At 44.9% G+C, this 23,978-nt stretch overlaps 1 protein-coding gene across 6 annotated transcripts in view; it reads left to right on the top strand.

The window, feature by feature from the left end:
* camta1a (calmodulin binding transcription activator 1a) overlaps positions 1-22,346 on the top strand; it is a 276,505-nt gene extending 254,159 nt beyond the window's left edge. For 3 of the 6 annotated variants that reach the window (XM_070968776.1, XM_070968777.1, XM_070968773.1), the window contains 13 exons: positions 10,862-11,085; positions 11,306-11,502; positions 11,612-11,690; positions 11,842-12,190; positions 12,326-12,801; positions 14,113-14,291; positions 14,898-15,141; positions 15,992-16,063; positions 16,263-16,283; positions 16,420-16,619; positions 17,397-17,471; positions 17,851-17,881; positions 19,961-22,346. In XM_070968776.1, the coding sequence (XP_070824877.1) occupies positions 10,862-11,085; positions 11,306-11,502; positions 11,612-11,690; positions 11,842-12,190; positions 12,326-12,801; positions 14,113-14,291; positions 14,898-15,141; positions 15,992-16,063; positions 16,263-16,283; positions 16,420-16,619; positions 17,397-17,471; positions 17,851-17,881; positions 19,961-19,993 (2,180 nt within the window). In that variant the 3' untranslated portion in view covers positions 19,994-22,346. Of the gene's footprint in view, positions 1-2,691; positions 2,936-10,861; positions 11,086-11,305; positions 11,503-11,611; positions 11,691-11,841; positions 12,191-12,325; positions 12,802-14,112; positions 14,292-14,897; positions 15,142-15,991; positions 16,064-16,262; positions 16,284-16,419; positions 16,620-17,396; positions 17,472-17,850; positions 17,905-19,960 lie in introns of those variants that run through there. The other 3 variants (XM_070968778.1, XM_070968779.1, XM_070968774.1) reach the window with 3 other exon arrangements.
* Positions 22,347-23,978: the final 1,632 nt, after the last annotated feature.

The raw sequence follows: 23,978 nt of genomic DNA, 5'->3' as shown, positions 1-23,978 counted from the left end.
AGCAAAAAAGCATAAAATATACAAATGTCTGTGGCAAAAATACAGATATACATTATGTAGATTGTAAGACAAAAGTAAAGTGTATGGATCCAGGAGCTCCACGTGTCACCAGATTGGCAGGACCTGAGCCACGTGACCTCCTCTCAACTATGCAGACCTGGAAGGAGGACAGGCCACACAAACGCAGGAGTGACAGCACAGTGTTCTCACACATAGGAGAGACAGACAAACACGCAGCGAGGCGTGAGAGACATGATAGCATGCCAACGAGGGGGAGAGGGAGAGAAGACGAGAGGCTGAATATCCTGGGGGACGATGATCTCAAACCAAACGTCTGGGTGAGGCCAGCCGGGAGAGAGAGGAGTTCCCGGATGGCCGGTGGTCCAGCAAACATGAGCCTGAGTGAATAAAGAGGAGAAGGAGAAGAAAACTAGAGAGAAAGGGAGACGAGACAGACAGACGCTTACAGCTTGGCAGCTTGTGGGAAACAGAAACAAGACCAGCAAAAGGTTAGAGTGATTCAGAGATTATCGGAAGTTGACAGTTTGTTTGCTGATTTCTAATTGGCAGGATAAATGTGGACCACAAGTACTAAATTTAATAGATTAATTGAGACTGAGACCGACCCACTGCAAGGACGATGTTAACAGGGACAAGGCCTGAGGTATCAAAGGATGGAAAATTGGGGCAAAAAGATGAGTTTTTAGTGTAGATGTAAAGGCCTCAGCAGAGTCAGACTGTCTGCTGTCAACTGGAGATTATTCCAGAGGAAAGGAGCATGATAGGAAAGGCCCTGTAGCCTGCTGACTGGCTGGGGACAGACAGGAGCCCTGTTTTCTGAGAGTGCAAAGCGTGGACTGGGATGTAAAGAATAATGAGATCAGACAGATATGAAGGGGCGAGGACAGTTAATGTGGAGAAAGACATTTGCAGTGTTGTCAAAACAGCAGAAAATAAGTTGCTGCTTGAGATTGTGTGACATTTCAACAGAATCTGACATACGCAGGAGATGCTTGTGTGCTTTGTTCCATCGCTGTGTATACAAATGCTATAGCAAGCCAAGCTGATGTGGCACCATGTGAGTTTCTGTGTTTACCTGTGGGGCGAAGCCAGAGAGGGTTTGTCAGAAGGAGTGGGAAGGACTCTTTCTGTTGAAGTATTGAAATATGCCACTAACACGGATGATGGATTGTCACCGTAAGACATGAGTGCGTCCATCAGACGCTTGTGGCAAAAGCGTGTGTGACCAGCAGCTTCAGGACCACCGCACTGTGGACGGCGACTGCGGCGCAGAGCGCACTTTATGCTCCATGTGGGTTAACGCAGGAGATTTATGGGTCGGTTTGCCCTTGTTTACCCCTTGTTATCACATAAAAATTCAATTTCCATTGTGATATCTAGACCACGTAACTTATTTCAGAAGTAGGGCAGGATAATCACTTGGGCATGTGTAGTTATCACATCGATAATGTCCACAGCGTTGAAGCACAACAGGAGACGCAAGAAGCGCTGCACATCCTGCAGAATAATGACAGCAAGCCAGTTAGTTTACCACTCTCACTGATGTGACAAGATCCCTGTTGCCCACCGTGACTGCACAGACTCACGCTACTTAACTCCTACGGTCAGTCACCTGACATATAGGCTGCTGACAGTACGTGCCATACGTATTTTTACGTATTTATTTTATAAGTCCGCAGCGGTGTGCTGCACAGCTTTTGTGAGTTTGTTCTCCCACGGAAGACTCGCTGTGCTATGATGTGCTAATGGCACAGCTGCCTGCCTGCCTTGATTTGTCATAATGCAGAGTGGGGGAAGGGGCGCTTTTCTCTGCAGCACTGCAGGTACGGAGCCATGGGCAGGACAGAAAAGCTGTCGGAGCCGCAGAAACACTCATCGTCCGCCCCAAATAAATCCCCGAGCTCAGATCCCACGACCCGAGCCGGGAGAGGTTCGCTGGGAACTGCCAAATTACAGCCCCGCATAGCGGCATGCTGGCTGTTAGTGTTCAAGGGAGCGCATTGACAGTACTGACTGAGCCTAACTACACCGGCGTGACAAACGGCAGACCGTACACACAATGCAGGAGCGGAGGAGTGGGCGTGTTTGGGTAAACATGGTAAACTACCGCAAACAGAACAAGATTTAGCACAGACGGCTGCTAGGCTGGGAGAAGACGAATCCAGTCGTCTTTCCGTTGCACCGACTTTCTCCAGAGTGGGAGAGACTCCGTGCGCCCGCACGGAGAACCGAATTTACGCGCACAGGCGTCGAGCAGAGCAGATCTATTCGATCGACAGAACTTATCATTATTGTTATCACAACAGCCAAATGACAACTAATCATAAGACATGGGCGAGCTTTGAGGAGCAGGACCACGGCGCGAGGAGCAGGCGGCAAACGGGGAATTAGGGCGTCTGTTTACCGGCGGCACGTGCGCACAACGTCTCCTGGCAGCGGTGTTTGTCATTTTACTGCAGGCTGGGAAAGCAGCGACTACTAGAAACACAAGGAAAGTGTGTATGTGTGTGAGGTGAAACAAGTGGAGAGGAGGAGGGGGCTATTAGAGGAAGAAGAGTAGTGAGTGGTCTTCCTCTCTCTCTCTCCCTCTCTCCCTCTCTCTCTCTCTCTCTCTCCTCACGTCGCTCTCTTCCCTCACTTTGTTCTATTGTTGACGAGTGCTCTGTTGAGATTGAGATTCAGTCCACACCAAGGATTTATATTTTTATTGTTTCTGCGTGTAACACCTTGCAGTAGCCCGAGCGTCAGACTGTGGGGGCAAACTGCAATTTGAGTGAGATGCAGCTTTGGTTGGACTTCTCTGGGTCAGGATGCCAGTGAATGAAACCTGCATTTCCTAAAAGACAAAAGAGGCAGGATTTTTTTTATTTTTTGGCTTTGAGCTGGACTCTACCAATGGAAAATAAAATAGAAGGTTAGAAGTGTTAAGTTCACCCTATGGCTGTAGTGCTGTGCTTGTGCTGTGTTTGTGTTGTGTTTGGGCTGTTTTCAATATTCTGTGCGTTTCTCGTGTGTGCCAGAAGAAGTTGGAGTGACACGTTTCTGCGAACCATCCCGCATGCTCAGTTATCGTGTCTTAATGTGGCCCCTGCGTGTCTGCGCTGTGGCGGAGTTGGAAAGAAATCGCCTGTTTTGACCACATGCTTTCTTCAAGTGTTTCGTGTGACTCTGCCTCATTGCAGAGCGCTGGAGAGTTGACGTTGGTAGTAGCCAACTCCTGACTCACGACTAGTGCTTGGACGTATTCAAGACACCTCAAAGCGCCTTCAGGGACAAGGACATTGTTTTCCTGGCGTTTTGATCAGCAAAGGAAGTTAACTTACTGCTCTCGTGCGGCTGTTTTTCCAAATCTTTGTACTTTGGGCAAAAACCGTCTTCCACATTTCAAAGATTCATGACTCTTTTGGTAGTTTTGATCTGTTTGGTCTGTTGAACTAAACGGTGATTGTGCTGCAAGTGTTGTTTCACGTGTTGTTCAAAGTCTGCAGCGCATTAGAGGCTTGTCGCATCCGAGTGCTGCTCGGGTTATCGCGTCCAGCGGGTCGTCGGTGAAATCCACTCATGCAGTTGTTTCATAGTTCAGGTTGTATCCTGACTGACCGAGCAATTAAAATGGTGCGAAAATAAAATCCACACGTTGCCACAGTCGTCCATCGTCAGGGCTGCCGCTCAGCGTTTCAGCACCGCGGATCTGAGAACAGCGACTTCACTTTTACCCCGTTTAGTCCTCCGAGTTCGCTTTGGTTCAGCGCTTTCCAGGCTGTTTAAAGTGAGGCAAATTCAGATATACATTTATCTACCTGTTGCTCGTCTGTGAAGTTTGGAGTATATTCAAGGCACAGAACAGATGCATTTTCCATTTTTTAACCCCCTGAAAGAACCGTGAGAGCAAAGTTGGATGTCTTGCAGAATATGCCTTGCAAAAGTTGCTTTACATAGTTTGAATGCATACCCCAAGTTTGTGTCCACTTTAATGCAAAGTGGTTCACTTAGCACAGCTGGCAGCAGGAGGAACAGTTTGTATCTTGGTTTAACAACATGCATATTTCTGTACTAGTGGTAGTATCATTAGCAATATAGTAGCACTTGCAGTAGCCGTGTTTGTGTTGCAGAAGCAAGAGAAGAAATTTTAATATTGATAACATCACTTCAGCAATACTTTTGTCCCCTTTGCATCAGCAGCACATTTTTGGATACATATAGGGGCATGAATGTACTGTATATGTGTATTATATGACCAGTCTGTCAACTATACATAACCTCCTGGGACATTTAAGACTATAAATATGCATAACATTAGTTGTGGAAATGCTGTTATATCATTGTGGTAGACAGAGTGTACTGCTGTTCCTAACAAAAATAACAGCACTATTATTAGGTAATGCAATTTTAGAGGCAGCTGTGTTACTGTAGCTGTTGTCGTTGTACCTGCAGTAGTAATAACGAGCAATAGCAATAGTAGTAGTACTGGTAACAGCAGCAGTGACGTGGGAATGCTTACATTCAAAGGTGATGGATCACCCCACGCAAGAGGGTTTAAAGAGATAGGTACCTGTAAAGAGGAACAGTCATTTGGATGGATTGCATCATTTCTCGCTGTTTATATGCCTCAGATTAAGTTTCCCAAATAATTAGGGATGACCTCGCTTAAGGTGGCCTTATCGTTGTTGACTTCTGTTTCACTTTTTACTTACAGTAGTGGCACTTTGTGTATTAAGTATTATAGTTCATAAAGTTGCGAGTCCAGTACATGGTGGGTAGAGAGAAAAAGAGCGAATCCTTGTCTGTGTAATGCAATCCAATATGTAACAGTCATGCAATAAATTGTCAGTGAAGCTTACAGTATCACATGTAGTTTGTGGTGGGACAGTCAGGGAGGTGTCAAGGAAACCCTCTGGTAGATTTTAAAGCTAAAGTGTTGGTTTGCATTAGGTTACATTATGTTATGCATCAATATATCTGTGCTGTAATGTGAAATATGCATTATACTGTCCACATCTGCGGTAACAGGCTCCAGTCTGTTTATAAACCACAGAGGGATAATGCATGCTTCTGTATTCTTAGTTATTAATAACTATAATCCGGGGAAAGTGCTTCTTTTATGTTGCGTTGAAGCATAGTTTTTCTTTTGTTGGCCTGTCTGCTAATGTGCTCATCATACTCAGGTTCAGTCCCTGTTCGTGCTGTGCAGCTGTACCCATCTGAGCTGCCATAAGGCCAAATTGAAATAGAGAGGCTAATATAAATAGTCTCAAACCAAGCATACATTATATCACACTCAAGATCAAATGGCCCTGAGTCTCAGTCTCTGTCTCTGCTCACTCTCCTGTCCGTCTGCACTCATAAATCACGATTGTTGCTACAGTGCATTGTGCCACAGACGGCAATCCAGAATGTGACAAAAGACTGAAATACGACTTTAAGCACAATGTTGAAAAAGACTGAGAGAAAAATCTGCCTCAGAATCCTGTGAATGCATTTAGCCCAGCTGTGTTGTCCTACTATTAATGGAAAGCTTTGGAGACGTCCCGTCCCTTGGGCCTTGGCGTTTTATATCAGATTGATTCATCTTTGAAATTATTTCTTCACTCATTTCACATTTGCGCTCCCGCCTGCAGCTGACGTGTCAAGCGGTATATAGTTGTTTATGCAAATAGAAAGCTAATGATACGCGCTTGTCCCTGTGTCAATCGAACATCTATAAAGAATCAAACTACCCTATTGTCCAAGACAAAAAACCAATACTGAATCACTCTATTAGCGTGATAGTGGATGACAGTAAATCCCCAAGGTGTGCACTCTTGGCATTTTACCTTCAATGTGACACAATATATCTATTCAGCATTCAGACTGGACTCATATTGACCTATATAGCTGGACGTATGCCAGTGGGTTAAGAGCTGCTTCACCTTTGTGGCAAAACAGAAAAGTATCCTTCAAACATTGTGACCTTTGCGGTTATTAAACTTCTGTATATGGTTCTTTGTGCTGAAACAGAAGTGCCTGATGGGACTTAAAGCCTCTTAATATTGTCTCTTATCTTATTTTCCACATGTTGCTTGTAATTCGTTGATAGACCTCAGGAGAAGAATTCCGGTGATGCAGGCATCAGGCCGGCTTAACTCGTGTGTTCAGTCTTGAAATCAAAACGTCGACATCAAAGCTGATTGCCTTGCGTGTGAGGGATTTCTGCTGTTGTGTACAGGTTGCAATTTGTTGCACGCGAGACCAGTAAAGCCGTTAGAGCATTTGCTGACAGAATGATTTTGGATGGAGGGACGGGGCGTAAAAGACGGTCGATCACCTGACAGAGAGGAAACAGCAAGCGTGCTTTACAGCATTAAAGAGGAAAACTAAATCTGTATGAATCTGCAGTGATCGTTTTCTTTTGCTTTGTTCCTGTGGAGTCTGCACGTTCCCCCCAAGTCTGAGGGGTTTCCTCCAGGTGATCCAGTTTCCTGCAACAGTCCAAAGACGTACAGATTAGATGGAAACTCCGACTTATGCACAGGCAAGAATGTGAATGCACTTGTTTGTTTGTGAGAGTTAGTCCTGTGATGGATTGACAACCTGTGCAGGGTGTACCCTGCCTCCTGCCCGTCCCTCCGATGACCCTGAGCAGGATAAGTCAGACAGCAGATGGATGGATAGATAGCATCCTTAAATAGATTTGATGCCATAATAACAGATTGTACCCAAAAAAAAAAGATGTCTCCATTACATCTTATTCCTTATTCTTTGTGCCATTTAAATCTTCTGTTTTCGCTTTGCTAACAAGAATCAAAAGGAAGAAAAATAATAGAACAAAACCACAACCAGTCATTACACCATGTCAAAGTAACGTCGGCCTTTAATCAGCAGACAGCGTGTGTTCCAGCTGCGAGGGCTGCTGCCAGATGGCTTGGCCCCTTCCCCTGCACGGTCACAAATACCAGCCCCTGTCAGTCAACTCACACAGGGACCCAGAGGGAGGCTGCCCTCCGGTCTTTCTGCTGGGTTACATGTGAGAAGTTGACTGACTGCAGAGAGATAATGAGGTCCAGCACTAAACTTGATTGGCATGAACACAACCAGAGGTTCAGAAGTGAGGATTAAAGATGTCCTCCCACACTCTATCAGAAGTTCACTATATTAATAACCCTTCTGCTGCCTTCTCCTCTCACTTCACCCTTGTCCTTCCTTTACCTGTAATCTCTCCTGCTGTCTCCTTCCTCCCTTCAGCCTGTTCTCACTCCCACTGTGCTCCACTGAGTGTCAATAAACAGCTCTGTCCTTCCTTCCCTTATCCATCTGTATATCAGCCTGTCTCACGAGGAGCTGCCGCCATGCCCGAGAGATGAGACAGATCACATGGGGCAGAGCTGTGATGCTGTGTTGGTTTAAACCCAGCGCACAAATTACAGGTCCTCTGCTCTTCTCTCAGAGGACACTCGTGTCTTCTGAGAGAAACTAATAAGAAGCAACAGCACACAGTGACACGTAACAGTCATCACATGCTCTGGAGCACTCCTGACTTCCTCTCTGGACTGTGACTTTCCCCATGCAGCCCAGCTTCTTAATCTGAACGATGGGACCAGGTCATGGGCCTGTGTCTATTGGGTCCCACGATGACAACACTAGTAATTTATTCTAATGAGCGTTGGTCCCAAGGCAAGAGACAAAATTACTCATTTGGGTTATCGGTCATAAAAGTTCAAGACCTCTTGTCACAGAGTATTACGTGGCTGTTTTTTCACATTCTTGATCCTTTTACAGCCAAGGCAAGTGTCACTCTATTAAAAGCTCCAAAGTGTGGTATTTTCCCATCCTCTCCAGGCTTCTGTCCCAGAGGTGAGAGGTTTTCCTCTCACTTTTAAGGAGAGACAAGTCAGGTCATCATTTAGCAACATATTCAGTGTAATTTCAAAAAGCACACTCCAATTGTTATGTAACAGACTGTGCCGAAACTCACTCTTAACTCTCTTAGCTGTTCTCATTAAAATAACTCTCAATAGATAGCACTTAACACTCCACAGTGTTACCCACAACAGAGATGAGTTCAGGTGGATAGAAGTGTGAGAGAATTGATGGACTATGAAAATCAGTGTCGGTTTTTATTCAGGAATGTGAAGTGAATATGAATTCTCTCTCTTTTTGTGTTTTTCGTATCTGATTTGGATGGGGAAAGTTAGCAAGGGTCCAAGTTCTGTCGGGTTATATGTCACCAAGAGCAAAGGGAAGATGTGCAGTGAATCTCCACAAGCAAGAGAAGTGGACCCATCTGCAGGAATGTAGCCGTCTTTGGAAGACATATTTATGTGACGTTTACAATTCAATTGACTTTCATTCAAGTGCTCTTGATATAATGAGCGGTGGTCTGCCTCATTTTTGTACTGTACTGCTTTTGAAAATAGCATGTCACAGTCTGCCCTAAATGTGTGAGAGTGACCACGTCTGCTGCCACACACCGTCACAAGGGAGTAAACCGGAGAGTGGGAGGGCGTTAGTGCCGTCACCGTGTTGTTACAGTTCTGTTTGGCTGCTCACCTTCCATTTCTCCTCCCTCTCCCCTCCCACTCTCTACCCCCATCCTCCCTCTGCAGTGGACGTGCATCGCATTTGGAGCAGCAGGCAGCAGGTGGAGATGACATCATCTGCACTGCAGCACACTGCAGCACTGGGTCTGAACAAAGACATGTCAGCCTACTGCTAACTATCCCCTCCTCTCTCTCTCCATCTCTCTATCTACGTCTCTTCCCCCCATTGTCAGCCAGAGGGAGAGGGAGAGCATAGCCTTGTACCGAGGCAGGTTGTAGTGCTGTGACCTATCTCAACCCTCTGACTCCCCTCCTGACGCCAGCGCTCAGTCTTGAGCAGGCTCTCAACTCTTCACCTCGCCCGTTTCCACAAGTCACAGCGTTGATAGGTGAAGAAGAGTCCCACATAGGAAGAAGCATCACAAACACTCCTGCTGGATGCGAGAGTGGTCTGCTGATCTGACAGCAGGCCAGCGTAGACAGTCTATAGCACGCACAGGGATCCAGGCAGAGACCTCAGTGTTGTCCTCCAAGTCCATTATTCACAGTGCAGCGTGTTGTCACCGAGAGCAGTAATTTACCAGCCGGTGACATTATGTTTTTCTGTCCAATGATAGCAGTTACTTGACCTCTTTTACAGTGGCTTATAGGAGGTCTGACTGTGACATTAGCTCTCCACGGAGCCCTGAGCCATGACTGCCAAGATACTCTAAAGCGCAAATGTCACCAGGTCGTGCTGCGAAGGCTCCCCACTTGGAGTCATTAGGTCCCGACCAATAGCGTCAACGCTGTGAGAGGAGAGTAAGCAAAGTACACAAAAGCTCAGGAAAGATGATTTATGGACTCTATTTTTTCATTGTTTGCCTTTTTCTCTCCTTTTTTTTTTTTTTTAGCTGGAGTACTGAGTCCTTCTCCTCCCCTTCATCAATAAGCCAATAGCACGCAGGCAGACCATACACACACAGCCATGTTCCTGTCGCCTAGTTACCGCTCGGCAGCAGGTTGCCACAGAAACGGCCTCATAGTGGCTAAATGGGGAATGCTAATGCGGTCTTCGATGCTCCCTGCTGCAGTGGGCTCTCTGTGCCCATCCCATCCCACTGTCTGTACACAGCATACTTTGTGTGTGTGCGTGTGTGTGTGTATGCATGCATTCACACTGACAAGTTGTTTGTTTGTGTGTAGGTGAGTGTTTGTGTGTGTGGGGGGGGGGGTCTCAGTGAGCATTGTGTGTTATAATCTTACGTAAACTTATTGCAACAGGTTTAAATTGCAGTATTTATAAGCATGTGCACGTTGTAATATTAGTTACTCAAATGCCAGTCAGGGTCACAGTCTGCTTAATTTCCCATCCTGTTTATTTGTTGTGTCTGTTTCGCTAATTAAAATACATTTACGGGTCTTTAGAAATCACTTGCTCTCCCCTATCCTCACTTAGGTGTTGAATTATACAGTGTGTTCTATATGTCTGGCAGAAAAAGCGCTGTAAACCAGCTCAGAGACAACCCCTAAAACTACACAGACTTACACTGGGGAGAAAGCAGTAGTTGCCTCCTAAGCAGCATGTAAACACTCACAAGTCTCATACTCCTCCATCCATCTTGATGTATGGAAAGGTGTGGTTTTCAAGGACTCTGAATAGGTGCAAGCTGTGATTGATTCTGCACTGTCCCACCATACGTGCTCATGGAGCTGGGGTGGTCTGGGACTCCTTGGCTCTAAAAGGGTGCACTTAATCAGATGGAGAGGGTCTTCAGCCCTTTGTGAAAGGGTGGACACATTTAACATGGCCCCACTCATTGGCCAATCATTCACCCTGCATTAGTCTGCTTGAGCTGTGCTTGAGTGGTGCGGGAGAGATGGTGGCAGTAGTTTAGTGATGGCAGCCATTAGCAGATGATTGATGGGCTTTAAAGGTTATTTTGGTAAAGCCAATTGTTTTGATGAAGTCAGTGATTGATGTTATTGTTTTCATTCACATTACAGGGAGATTAATAATAATTATAAGGGTTTTTTGTGTTACAGCTGCCAGTAGAATATTAACTTGCCATCAGATTTGCAGTATCTTAAAAACATACTTGTGCATTTGCTCTTAAATGGTTGATTGTACGCCTCATGATGTTAAGCCCCAAGCCACTGCGACAGTCTCAATGCTGCTCCGAGCAACATATTTGGTGCAGCTTGTGGTGCATACTGTGTGATCATTTGTCTTGTCAGGACGCGGGGGTTGTTTGCGCTGGTTATAGCAAAGACAGCCATTTTTTTTGCACACTGGATGCTACTCGTGTGCTGACGTGTTCTTCTGTGTCCCACTGTTTGCCTAGATAACCAGTTCAGAATGTCTATCCTGGAGCGCTTGGAGCAGATGGAGAGGAGGATGGCGGAGATGGCCAGCCACCAGCAGCCGAGCGGTGCAGGGAGTGGCGGAGCTGGGGGAGGAACAGGGGCAGGAGGAGGAGGAGGAGGGGGAGGAGGGGGAGGAGGTGGAGGAGGGGGAGGAGGCGGAGGCGGAGGAGGTGGAGGAGGGGGCAACAACAGCCAGTCACAGGTAAAAAGCCACATCACGATACTCATATGCTGCGCATAAAAACAGTCATTGTGCATGTGACAGTACACAGCAAGCACATTGTGTACATTGTGTACATTGTGTCATTAATGATTGACAGAAGTACAGCATAACAAGCACATACTGTACGTATTACAGCATTGAGTGACTTTATCGTTAATATACAACAACCAATGACGATTCCCCCTTTTGTGTATGTGAGTGTGTATCTGGCCAGATGCAGGCCAGCAGCTCCTTTGAGAGCCGTGTCGTGGTGGTCTGTGAGAAGATGATGAGCAGAGCTTGCTGGGCCAAGTCCAAACATTTAATCCACTCCAAGACCTTCAGAGGCATGACACTCCTTCACCTGGCTGCAGGCCAAGGCTACGCCACCCTCATCCAGACACTCATCAAGTGGCGGTGAGTGCAAAATACTCTACATACTGTATAATGGTGCTTTGTTTTTTTTAATTGGCGCGCACCACACTAAACAGCAGTGAGATGCTAATTGTTTTCTTCTTCCATTCAGCACCAAACATGCTGATAGCATTGATTTGGAGTTAGAAGTGGACCCTCTCAATGTAGATCACTTCTCCTGCACGCCTCTGGTAAGAGCGCTGAAGTTAACACTGAAGAAAATCCTAGTTTGTGTGATTTGTGGTGAGAGACACCTGCAGTTGGTGTAGATTGATTGTCTTGTGTAATGAACCCACTAACTCTGCTTCTCTTGCTTTTCTCATCTGTCTGCTCTCTGTTCAGATGTGGGCATGTGCACTGGGTCACCTGGAGGCAGCAGTGGTTCTGTATAAATGGGACAGACGTGCCCTAGCTATCCCAGATTCTCTGGGACGCTTACCCCTCTCGATTGCCCGATCTCGCGGCCATACCAAATTAGCTGAATGTCTGGAGCAGCTGCAAAGGGAAGAACAGCAACCGCCAGCCCCTCTGCCACCCACAACTCGCATGTCTTTCTCCCCAGCCCCCGACACCCCCACCACAGACAGCTGGATGGTCAGCTGGGCAAACAACAGTGTAGTAGCACCCAGCGGCAAGAAAGGGGGTCCCGCCACCACGACAACCACATCCAGCACAACAAACCTCAATCCAGGCCAGTACAGCTTTCTTTTGGCTTCTTACTGTACACTTGTAGGAAATCTCTCAGAATCCTCTGACTGGATGATCCCTTATCTGTTTTTGACAAACTGTAGTATGCAGCTAATGGTGACATGCTTTGTTTTTGCAGACTTAAGAAGGCCCAGGTCAGAACCCTCCAACTACTACAGCAGCGAGGGCCAAAGAGACCTCCCACTAGCTAAAAAACATAAACCCAACCCAGAACTGTTTCAGACTCGGCCTGACAAGGCCATGTCTGTTCCTCTGAGCCTGGAGCAGCAACAGCTCCACAAGCTGTCCTCTAGCCCCAAGAGTCTGTCCTCAGAGGGCCTGAGCTCAGACAAGGGCCTGTCTACAGGAGGCAGCACAGGGACAACCAGATGGACGTCCAGAGAGAGTTTCTCCAGCAGCAGCTTGGGGAGGAAGGCGCTTGGGGTCAGTGGAAGCAGCAGCCTGGGGAAGGAGAAACTGGTCAACCGGTTACGTCAACGGGAACAGCTAGGCATGCTGGTGATGGCAGACAGGGAAATGGCTGATGCAGAATTATTATCCTATCGGGAAGATCTGGAGAACCAGGACTGTCTCACACAGATGGACGACCTGCAGGTGAAAATATAAAAAAAACAGCTGTGTACTCAGTCAGCTAATTGTGCAAAACTTGGCGCTAGTACAGCCACAGATGAAAGCTTCAAAATAGTTTTGCTGTTGATTTAAATGCCTGCATCGCAGAAAAGCAGTGACGTGCTTCTTGCAGCAGATAAAGCATTTTTTTGGTGACAACTGGTTTTAGCCTCACATGTGATACACAAAGAGCACACCTCTTACATTACATATATATTATCTGTCGTTATACTGTCACCAGTGAAGAAAGCCTGGCAAGATGAGATTTAAATTGGCCATAACAGTAGCATGGCACTTCTTTTATGTCCGCCTTCTGCACCGGGTAGGCGGTATACACCAGGCCAACCTGGCACTCTGTCGATGACCATCACTGCATAATAAACTCTCCTTATTGATCCACTTCCATAGCCAAGGGATTTTTCCAGCCATCCATCTCAGTCTAACTACTCCTCCAACAGATGAGGAGCTGGATTAGGAATTTTAGCCTCAAACAGTTTCACTCTCATCCTCATTAAGAGAACTTGGTATCTCACCTCGATGGGCGTGGTTTTCCTGGACGCAGCAGTGCATGCTGCAGCGAGGTCCATGCCTGTCTGAGTAACATGTTGGTTTCACACCTACGTACATTGAAATTGAAGTCTGCCTTGTAAACGCATTTGGGCTGTTATGGGAGAAGTTTGCCTTCATGGTTTTCTGCCAGAACGCCTTTAGGACATAATATAAACAGGGACAAAGTCCGTGTAGGGTCAAACACCGGACTTTTACCCAGGAGAATGGGGTTTGAGGCCTGTGTGCCAAGAATGACTTTTGTAGTTAGATTTAATTGACTTATTATTTTCATTTTTCAGTCACAGTTTGGTTTAGGAAGGTTAGGCTAGGTTTAGGAAACATCATGGTTTGAGACATGAGCAGTGGCTTTCTGGCAGAAAGCCCAGAAGGCAAACTTCAGCCCAAATATGATGGCTGATACTACAAGATACTACTTTGATATCAGAATACAGACCCCTTATCTGGATAGATTTTTGCTGTTGGACATAATTTAGCCCATCAAAATATCAATATATGTCAGCACTATACTAAGAGATGGAACACAGTATTCATAAGACACCACCCCAGGGTGAAATGCCAAGTTTTTAGGAAGTCCCCCTCATTATTATCCTCTTCATTAGCCTTAATGCTAATGTCGCAATGCCAAATAATGAAACCTGCATGTCGAGACCATGTGCAGTCACCCAAACAGGTAGTCACTATAGTGATAAACATTAAGGAGCTCATCTTTGCTTGTCAACAAAACAGGTAAACATGATGACTCTGGCAGAGCACATCATCGAAGCGACGCCAGAGAGAATCAAAAGGGAGAACTTCACCGCCGCGGACTCTGTGCCCTTAGACACGTCAGGGGTCAGCAACACCATGAACTGGCTGGCCAACTACCTGGGAGATGTGGAACAGCTGCCCAGCATCATACACCTACGGTAAGGAGCACCGTGGGGCAGGGGATAGCAGATATGGTTATTGTCCATAAAGGTTACTACTTTGTTGGAGTAAAATTGGTGGACTTTAAAAAAAGAGCAGCTTGAAGAATGCATTTATTCATGAAGGCCATACCGTGCACTACCAATTTAAGGTTGGAGTGAGACTGCTGCTCTTAAAATAACTAGCTTTCTAGGTTCGCTTTACAGTATGTTCTGTTGAAGCAGTGTGTTTGTGCTGAACATAATGCTGTGATGGATCATTCAAAAGGGTGTCAATTTGAAAAGAGCGGCTGTTTTATGTGATGGAAGAGGCACTGGCTCAGGATTGCTTACAAGCCGTAACAGTGTTAATTCGCGGAAGTTTCGTTTATACCTACACCAGCTTTTTAGTCAGTAATAAACACTTTCTGCTGTCAGATGTCAAATTGCTTTATGTGGCATGGGAATTTGGCACAGTGTAAAAAGGTAAATATTGTGTTGGTGTTAGGCAGACAGGTGTCCAGGTGGCATATTCACCACCTGCTGCATTCCTACACTAAACATACAGTATGTTAAAAAAAGGAGGTCTGTTATAAAGTGAACATTTCTCTCATATTCTTTCCTCAGATCTCTGTATAATGAACCCCTGACCCCATCATCAAACCCCAGCCTCAGTCCTGGGGGATCTCCATTGAGAGAGGGGCCGCTGGAGAGGTCTACTTTCCCATCCCCAGCTGACTGGAGTGAGTTCATCAATGCCTCCAACAGCAAGGTGGAGCGAGACCTGGCCCAGCTGACTCTGTCAGATCCAGAGCAGAGAGAGCTGTACGAGGCCGCCCGCCTAGTCCAAACTGCCTTCCGCAAGTACAAGGTACAGGCCCGGCGCTCAGGTGCCATATGCTGTGTGTACTGCAGCCCGCAGTGACAGGGCTGTGCTCTTAGGACTGGTATTATGATGTTGACGGGTTCACACTGATTTGCTTCCAAGCCTCGGAGCTCTGATTTTTGCTGTAAAGTTCAGGATTGTGATACGGTTCTTTAATATCTTTCATCTGGGGATATACTGTTTCTACTTATGCTTAATATTACTCAAATTTTTTCTATCTCTATCTCTGTTTCATTCTCTGTTCCTCTGCTCATATACACATAAACAAAAATATGTCCAAATACGTCCCTGTGGTTTCAGCATGGGAAGGTGCCTTGAGCAGAGCATGGCCTTGCTTAGAGGAACGACTGCACTATCCCCTGTATCCCTGCTCCAATTAGACACAATTAAGCTTATGTCCTCCTCCTCTCTGTCTCTCTTTCTCTCTCTTAGTTAGGTGTATGGAGCCTGCTACTGCCTGTTTTTAACTAGCTCTCCACACACCAGTCCTTTCCCCCTGCCCGATCCCATTCCTCAACTCGCTACCCACCCCCAGCTACTTTTAATGAGTTTTCATATGACCATCTGTTCGCTGTCGTTTACAGTCATCTGTTATGCCTGTCTACCGGCTGATACTGAGGTGGACCTTTGGCTCTCTGTCGCTCAACAGTTCACCTCCTCCTCCCCACTGTGCACGTGGGGGCCTGTTCACCTGGGGTGGACTCGCGCCACGGTGGCTTTCACATGCCGGCCACCAGGAGACCTCGGGGGGGCTTGACAGAGCCACCGATATCCTTTGTGGCAAAATGCAGGTTCTACTGTGACCTCTGACCTTTCCCACTCTACTCTCCAACAGGGGCGGCCACTCAGAGAGCAACAGGAAGTAGCTGCTGCTGTTATTCAACGTTGTTACAAGAAATACAAACAGGTAGGCACCACCGAAGCACTGAGGTGTTCCTGATGTCGTCATATCGAATAAGTGCTTTTGTTTATATGTTCCAGTGTTTATCATAATCTCGTAGGGGGCAGATATCTACATGAATTCACTATCTAAATACTCAACACATTTTTTTAACTAACTTATGTTAGTGCATCATTCACAATCTTTTCCTTTTTCTGTTTGCAAGCTAACTTGGATAGCCTTGAAGGTAAACGTTTTTCACTACCAGTAGCTGAATTCCTTGCCAAACGTCAGGCTGTGTTCGTCTGCTGCAGCCTGAACCCATAGCACTACTGCAGTGTTCACACACAGTAAAGTGTGACATATTTTGTTCTCGTTGGCAGTATGCACTTTATAAGAAGATGACGCAGGCCGCCATCCTTATCCAGAGTAAATTCCGCAGCTACCACGAACAGAAGAAGTTCCAGCAGAGCAGGAGGGCTGCCGTGCTCATTCAGCAATACTACCGCAGCTACAAGGAGTTTGGCAGGCTGAAGCCCCACCACCGCGGGGCCGCTGCTGCCCTGGTGCAGCACAAACTGAGGTAGACAATCAGACAGTGCTGAGATATGCTGTCACAAACTGGCTCAAGGACTGTGTCAAGAAGGGAGTCCAAACAAAGGTTCTGCTTCACACAAGAGTGATTGGTTCAAACTAGGGTTAACTCATATTAACAATGGAGCACGTGGATTAGCCGCGAAGACAGTGCGTGCTTCAAAGGCGCAAACCAAAAGAAATTGATGCACGGTGGATGTCAGGGCTAGCTTGTATAGCCCAAGAGCCTAGCTGAGCATCATCAGCCGACAGCTCTACACTGTTGACCAACTGTCTACTGAGAGTCAGCCAGGCCAGCCTCCAAGAAAAAGTTCCACCTTGACATCTGAAACACAATGCAAAGTTAATCCCAAAAAACAACAAAAAAGTCAAAGACAACACAATAACACAATGTTAGCATATCTCCCAATTTCAGCTTTAACAAATGTCCCCATGATATCACTCAAACAGCCTGTACACAGCCTTCCATTTTACCATCCAATCCCCCACCCAGCAACCAATTTAAGGATGACAAATGACCATCAAAGATAAGCCAAGGCAAGTTAATAGGTCAAGCATGACAGAACTAGTGCATAGTCACATGTTTGCAGCAACGTAGGAAAGTGAGGAATAAAGATGAGTGAGTAGTGCGGCTCAACCCCTGAATCAAAGCACATATCAGGATGAATAATTAGAAAAGAAAGCTTCACATGTTCACTGACTGCGAACAGTTGACTCTGTTGCTCTGCAGACAATAAGCCACTGCTCTCTCTCTGGTGTTTTATAGAGGTAGTCTGCTCACAAAGAGGCAGGATCAGGCTGCCAGGAAGATCATGAGGTTCCTACGTCGCTGCCGCCACAGGTAGACCCCGACACTGACTCACACACGTACTAACAAGCCTACTTATACATGCACACACACATTTTACATAGACTAGATAAAGCTTTACATTCAGATTTACTGCCAGGGTTGGTTCGTGGTCTAAAAAAATAAAATCCCATTGAGCTAATCAGTAAGACACAGTAGAAAATACCATCTCTCAACTACTCTTTTTACTCGGTGTTGTGTGTTTGATTTACTTTTGTTGGACAAATTTCGGTGGTTAGAAATGTCTCCAACACCTCTAAGCTCCACCCCTCCCCCCTCACTGTATTTGGCCCCCACCTGTCCTCGCCCCCTCCTTCACAGTGCCTACTGTGTGCTAATAGCTGTCTGGTATTGTTTTGCTGTTTATGCCAAGCCCCTTGATGGACCATAGACTGTTCAAGCGGGTGAGTGCAGCCTCAGCAACTCAGTTCGTGCCTCTCTCTCTATATATATTTTTTCTGTATGCCTCTTTCTCCCTCTTATCTCCCTCTCTGTCTCCCACTCTCACTCTTTAATAATACAATTATCTCCTCCTGAGGTCTCGGCCCTCGCATTCTCTCCCTCCTTCCCTCACTCTCATTTTCTCTTTTGCTCTTTCTCTCCCACCCCTCCACCCACCCTCCCTCCCTCTCCATCACTGTTGCTTGATGCCTGCTTGCATGAAGGCTGCCGACTGGAGCCACAGGTGGACTGAGAAGCTCAGATTTAGAGCAGAACCTATCTCGAACTAACAAATTGCTTATGAATGACAGTATCACTGCAACACTTAACAGGCACTTCTCTGACTCTCTTTATCTCTGTCTTTCTCTCCTCGGAAGTTCCTTTATGTTCATGATTCTTTTCTTTTCTTTTCTTTTCTTTTCTTTTCTTTTCTTTTCTTTTCTTTTCTTTTCTTTTCTTTCAGTTTTGTGTGGTTATGCAGATAGCCAGTTTGAGAAAACGGGAAGCTTTTTCCGACCGTGTTTTTATTCTGCTGCATGTCAAGTGGTGACAACTATGGGCCTTGCTCTTCTTCCTTTAGGCATGCTATGGGCCTGCTGTTTCTCAAGTAGTTGTCTGTCTGTCTGACTGGCTGTGTGTCCTGTTTCTAGCCACTCGACAGACTGAGAGGGGGGTTTAACCCTTCTAACTTCCATTTACTAAAACTGTGTCAGGTTGTTGAATGTATTATACCCACTGGTTCATCAAAACTAAACAAATAGATAGACAAATACAGCATAAGGAGATGCAACTGAATGGGAGGAAGCTTACAGCAGCATATAGAGAAGTTTGAGCTTTTGGTTATCATCACAAATCTTTAACTTCCTTCCTGTTCGCATCCATATTTCTTCTGTATGCGCTCCTTAAACAGGGTACCATGCTGTAAGAGCAGGTGAGACTGTTGATGTAACCACCTCTTATGGCACGCTCGTCTGCTATACTGTGATATAGGTCAGGAAGCTGTGATAGCATATAGGTCACAGCGAAAAAACAAACAATCAGGTTCCTCCACCCATCGGGACTAAAACGCAGAGCTTTAATGGATTCATACCTCCGGGGAGCACTCCAGCTCAGCGTGAGAGGATACAGAACACACACACAGCATCTAACCTTGCATCTACAAAGTCTGCCTCTTCAGTACATGAATGTTGCAGTAGTTACCCTCTGCTAAGAACGAGAGTAGGGCTAAATCCATAACGTGATGGCGGCTGCTGTATTAATATCAATTTTTAGGGTAAAGAGTGCCGTGTGCTTGGCAGGCTGACCGCTTTTTGCTCGTACACTTGAGACACATGTCTCTTCCATGAACCCACCAGCTTGTGTATTCTTTTGCGAACAGCCAGATAACGTCTTTGTGAAGATTTTTTTCCCCCCTCAACAAACTGTGCATGTCTTCTCAGTCTTGACCTCACCGCGTTTGAAAAGACTTTTCAAAAGCTGTTTTAGTCTTTTATATGTGGAAGTGACCTCTACCTTGACTGCAGTGATTCATGCTCTTCATCACTGACTAAATTAAAAAATGTTGAAGGACAGTTCTGCATTATTTGCAATAATCAAAGGGGTAGTCACATCATGCTGTGGGGTGCCAGTCCAATGCTGCATTTTGAGCAAAAAGTGTTTCAGGGTGCCAAGTGTCACTTTGAAATGAGTAATATCAATTCAGAGCGACTGTAGTTCTAATCATTATAATATCATTACCATATTGTTTCTGAACCCTTCAAAATGAAATGCGTTTCATGGCAGGATTTCTTGTATTTATTTCTTCCCAAATGTAATTGTGACGGTTCTGTAATTGTGCCATAAATACCTCATTGAGTTCGATCCTGACCAACGTTTTCTTTCACAGACCGTCCTGATCGTCTGGGCTGACTCGATATTGTCCCCGTAGCTCTGGCTGAGCAGTGTGATGCTGTTAGGCCTGTGTGTGTCTTGATAAGCTTGCTGCTAGAAGCTCAAATCATGGACGCTGTGTTCATGGACGCCTGTCTCTCTCTGTGTTCCAGGGTGAAAGAATTGAAAAGGGCCAGGGAACATGAGACCCCTCAGAAGAGCCCCCTCGCGATGTGACATCACTCTCCTGACTCCTCTTTTCTTTTTTGTTTGTACCCGAGACATTTTACAAGAGAAATGGAAAAAAAAAAAACATCAATGCAAGCACTGCAATTATTACTACTACTGCAGTGTTACTGGTTCAACTACTATTACATGTACAACAGCATTTTTCACATATCTATTCTTTCCACTGACTTGATTTTGGTCGGAGAGTGGCAACTTCTACGGGATTATAAACTAAAAGGGTTGGGGTGGGGGGTGCAGAACATTTGCTTCATGGCATTTTTTGCACTTTTTCATGGATTGCTTTGTCTTTTTTGGATATGAAGAGGTTCTGGACGGTGAAGGAAGCGAACGCAGGACAAGCCCGAGGAGGTCTGTCACACGTGAGGACCTGAAGAGACGTAAATTAAGGCTGCTGCAGAGGATCTCAGAGGATAGGGAGACCATGCAGAAACACTCTGGGCTCTAATTGTGTTTCATAATTTTTTAAGTGACCAATCAATTCATTTGAAGAAGGATTTTATTTTTACCAAATGTATTGGTAGCCCACACGCCCACTTCTATCCACTGCTGTAGATGATATAATATTCAGTTTAGTTCAACATTTCCTCCTGTCCCACTGTGCTCTACCCCACCAGTCTGCCCACGCGGGTGGAGCTACAAATGAATGTAGTCGGGGTTTAACCACGCAGAAGCAGCTGGAGGATAAAATATTTCTGTTTTTTGCCATTTCTTAAAAAAACCCTATGCTTTATCGTATATATTGTCACTTTATTACTTGAATTTGTCCCATACTGTCCGATGTATTTGTTCCATCTCGTCCAATGTATTGGTGATCTGTATCTTCAGACTCTATGTTGTTGAATCCTACCAAGAAAAAATGCATGACTTCTTGGCGAGAAAAATCTTTGCTTGTGTGCTTATGGTCTCGTCTTTCAGCCTATCCTCTGATTTTCTTTTTGTTTCCATCTTCTCCCTCATAAGTTCGACCATCTCAGTACTGAAGCCGTCCCCCGTATTGTCCTGTTTCCGTTCACTTGGTTTCATTTTGCTTCGTTGGGTTGATTGCTCCTCTGAAACCTAATAAGAGAAAAGAACTTGCCTCTTTTGTGTTGTAATGGTTATGGTCATGCAGGTTATTACTGTTCTTTTTAAATGAACTTCAGAGCCTGTGAAGGCTTTTGAGGGGAAGATCACATACATTGCCTTGACGTCTTAGAGATTCTTTGAGGGGTCCCTAAGCTTGTCCCAAAATAGGGGTTTGACAAATCCATATTTTTGACAATTGAGTGATTTCTGTATATAAAGAAGGCTGAAAGTACGTAGGAAAAAACATTTACCCAAAGGGGATTGTATTTTAGAAATATATTATTTTATTCATTAAAAATGGGTCAAAAACAGGTACGAGACAAAAACAGAATATTTGTATAGTTTTGTTTGAATGCCTAAGAAGTATGGTTGTATTGATTGTAAATAGTGTAAATACCTGGGATAAAAATGAGCTATGTGCATGAAAAGTATGAACAGAGTCAAAAGGGAAAAAAAAACAAAACAACAAAAGCAGTAGTGGCTATGCTCTGTAAAATTAAAACTATTTCACTATTAGAGTATTTTATTTTATTTTGATTGTTCTTGAGAAGAACATTTTGCTAAAGCATGATACTATTGCAATATGAAAAAGTAAAAAAAAAAATACTGTATTTAGAGTTAGGAGAAGTCTGCAAAATTATCTTAAAACAAGTATGTTTATGTTTACATTTTGTTTTCTTATTTCTTTGTTTTGGGCTACCAAGAATTTTTTGCCAATGGTGCCAAGGTATGTGAATGCTATATAGCTTAAGAAGAGAATTAAGTTAATTTTTGCAGAACAGATAATCATACAGTGAAATACACACATGCACTGAAGACCATAAGATCACAACTGGCTGAGGATCACCAGAACAATAAGGTACACAGTCTGCAGGGGGAGTCATATTTAAGCAGGAAGCATTTAAGTCTCTCATGTCTCCACCATTCTCACAGATGACTGAAGCATTTGACCATCACTGACTACTGTTTTGTTTTATTTTTGTTGTCATTGCAAACAGAATGTGATATGTTGCTGAGATATCTGGTCTGATCTTAAAGATTGGCAGCCTTGCCCACGGTGTCCCTGTAAGGCAATCAATGTAATTACTCTCTGTCACTGAGAAAGATTTAATTCACCTCTTTACTGTAAATGTGCAGTATGTTGCAGCAAGCATTGATTCATCAATTCTTGGCTGACCCCCCCCCCCCCCCCCCCCCCCCGAGTAAACTGGTGACAGCATCTTCCTAATACAGTATATTTTACTTAAAAAAAAACAAAACTCCCTGATCAAGGCTGCCTGGGTCTAACGAGACCTTGTACTCCATGTCAAAAAGAACAAAGAAAAACATGTCTTGTTGAGAAACATGTAGCATGCTGTACGTGACTGGATTTCTTTGTCAAGCAGCTGAAAACAAATGAAAAACGAACTTTTCCAACTGTTAAAGGTGCTAAAACAATTCCATACAGAAGGGACGGCGCTTAAAGTCGCCTCGGTGGACAGTCAATGAGCCAAAATGACTGTAGTGACTAAGGTGTAAAACAGTGCACTGGTGCCATTTATAATTATGAGGCGTAAGATGTGTCTTGTGCATTGGATGATACATACGTAGGTCGCAGTTTTGATTGGGCTGTAGGAACAATCTGAGGGAATGCACAGGAGCTGCTGGTTTAGAGGTGCCTGTTGGTTGCTGCCTAATTTCCTATAATCCTACCAGAAAATGTATTCTGTATCCAAGTAATGACATTTGATTATTCAGCCAAGTGCCACTGAAAAACTTGAGTTGTGTTTATTGAAGTGTTGTCATGTTTGTTAAATAATTGCTAGGCTTAATAGGTATTTCTCAGATTTATTTCCTTGACTGACTGGTTGCTTTGTTGTTTTCCACACATCTGATATGTGAACTTTATTTTCCTCAGTGTTTATGTAGAAAGTGCCTATTCATATCCTGATCATACGAATCCAGTGTCAGAATACATTCGATGTACCTGAGGTTGAGACGGTGTGAGAGAGCGTGGTCATCCACAGACAGTGCTGAATCCTCTACATGAACACACACACACACACACACACACACACATACACACACACGATCGCCATCGCCTCACACTCGACAGAGCCACAATATGATATTTCCCCATTCACGCCAGTATCAGAACAGCACCCCCAGCTTGTCAACATGCTAAGCTTTGTTTTTCTTTTTCTGCCTTCTTTTCTGTTTTTCTAACGGGACAGCTTGTTAAAACCACTTAGAAATGCCACTACTGGGGTTTGTTGCCTTGCATTCATCCTCTGGTCCGTGGTTAGAATGCATAGCCAGTGCAAAGTCGTGGCAAAAAGGAGAAGGATTTATTATGCTTGCATGGGTAAAATAGTTAACTGGGTGACAGAACTGCACCTAAAGCATGCTTATTTTCCTAGAATCAGTAGTCAGATAGACTTGTTAAAAGACTTACTGTTCTGTAAAACGATGAACGCTGGTTTGACGTGTCACAGAACTCCGAAAGACAGAGGGCATGTGACGGGAGGGCAGACGGGAAACCTACAAATGAGCCAATGATCAGAGCTCGGTAGCTACTGACGTTTTCATGGCGAAGCATGACGACAAGATTGTTTTTTAAGACCAAGCTCTAACTTTTTAGACGTTTTCTTTATTTCTTTATTTATTTTTTTGTATTCATTTTAGATTTGATCAGTGTGCTCCCAACTTCAAATAGGACAAATGGGACAAGGTTGGAGACCATTGTGACAGTATGTATAGCAAGTATTAACCAAGTGACACACGGTACACACAAACACATGCACAAGACACAGCACAGCACACATGCAGACATGTCAAGGTGTCAGTTTCATTTGTACGCCGGGCGGTGAAGGCAGCATTGCTCTTCTACAGGCTGAG

Source organism: Chaetodon trifascialis, chromosome 8 (genome assembly GCF_039877785.1).
Source record: "Chaetodon trifascialis isolate fChaTrf1 chromosome 8, fChaTrf1.hap1, whole genome shotgun sequence".
NCBI lineage: Eukaryota > Metazoa > Chordata > Actinopteri > Chaetodontiformes > Chaetodontidae > Chaetodon > Chaetodon trifascialis.
Note: the sequence above shows the minus strand (reverse complement) of the source record. Positions and strands in the feature narration are given on the sequence as shown.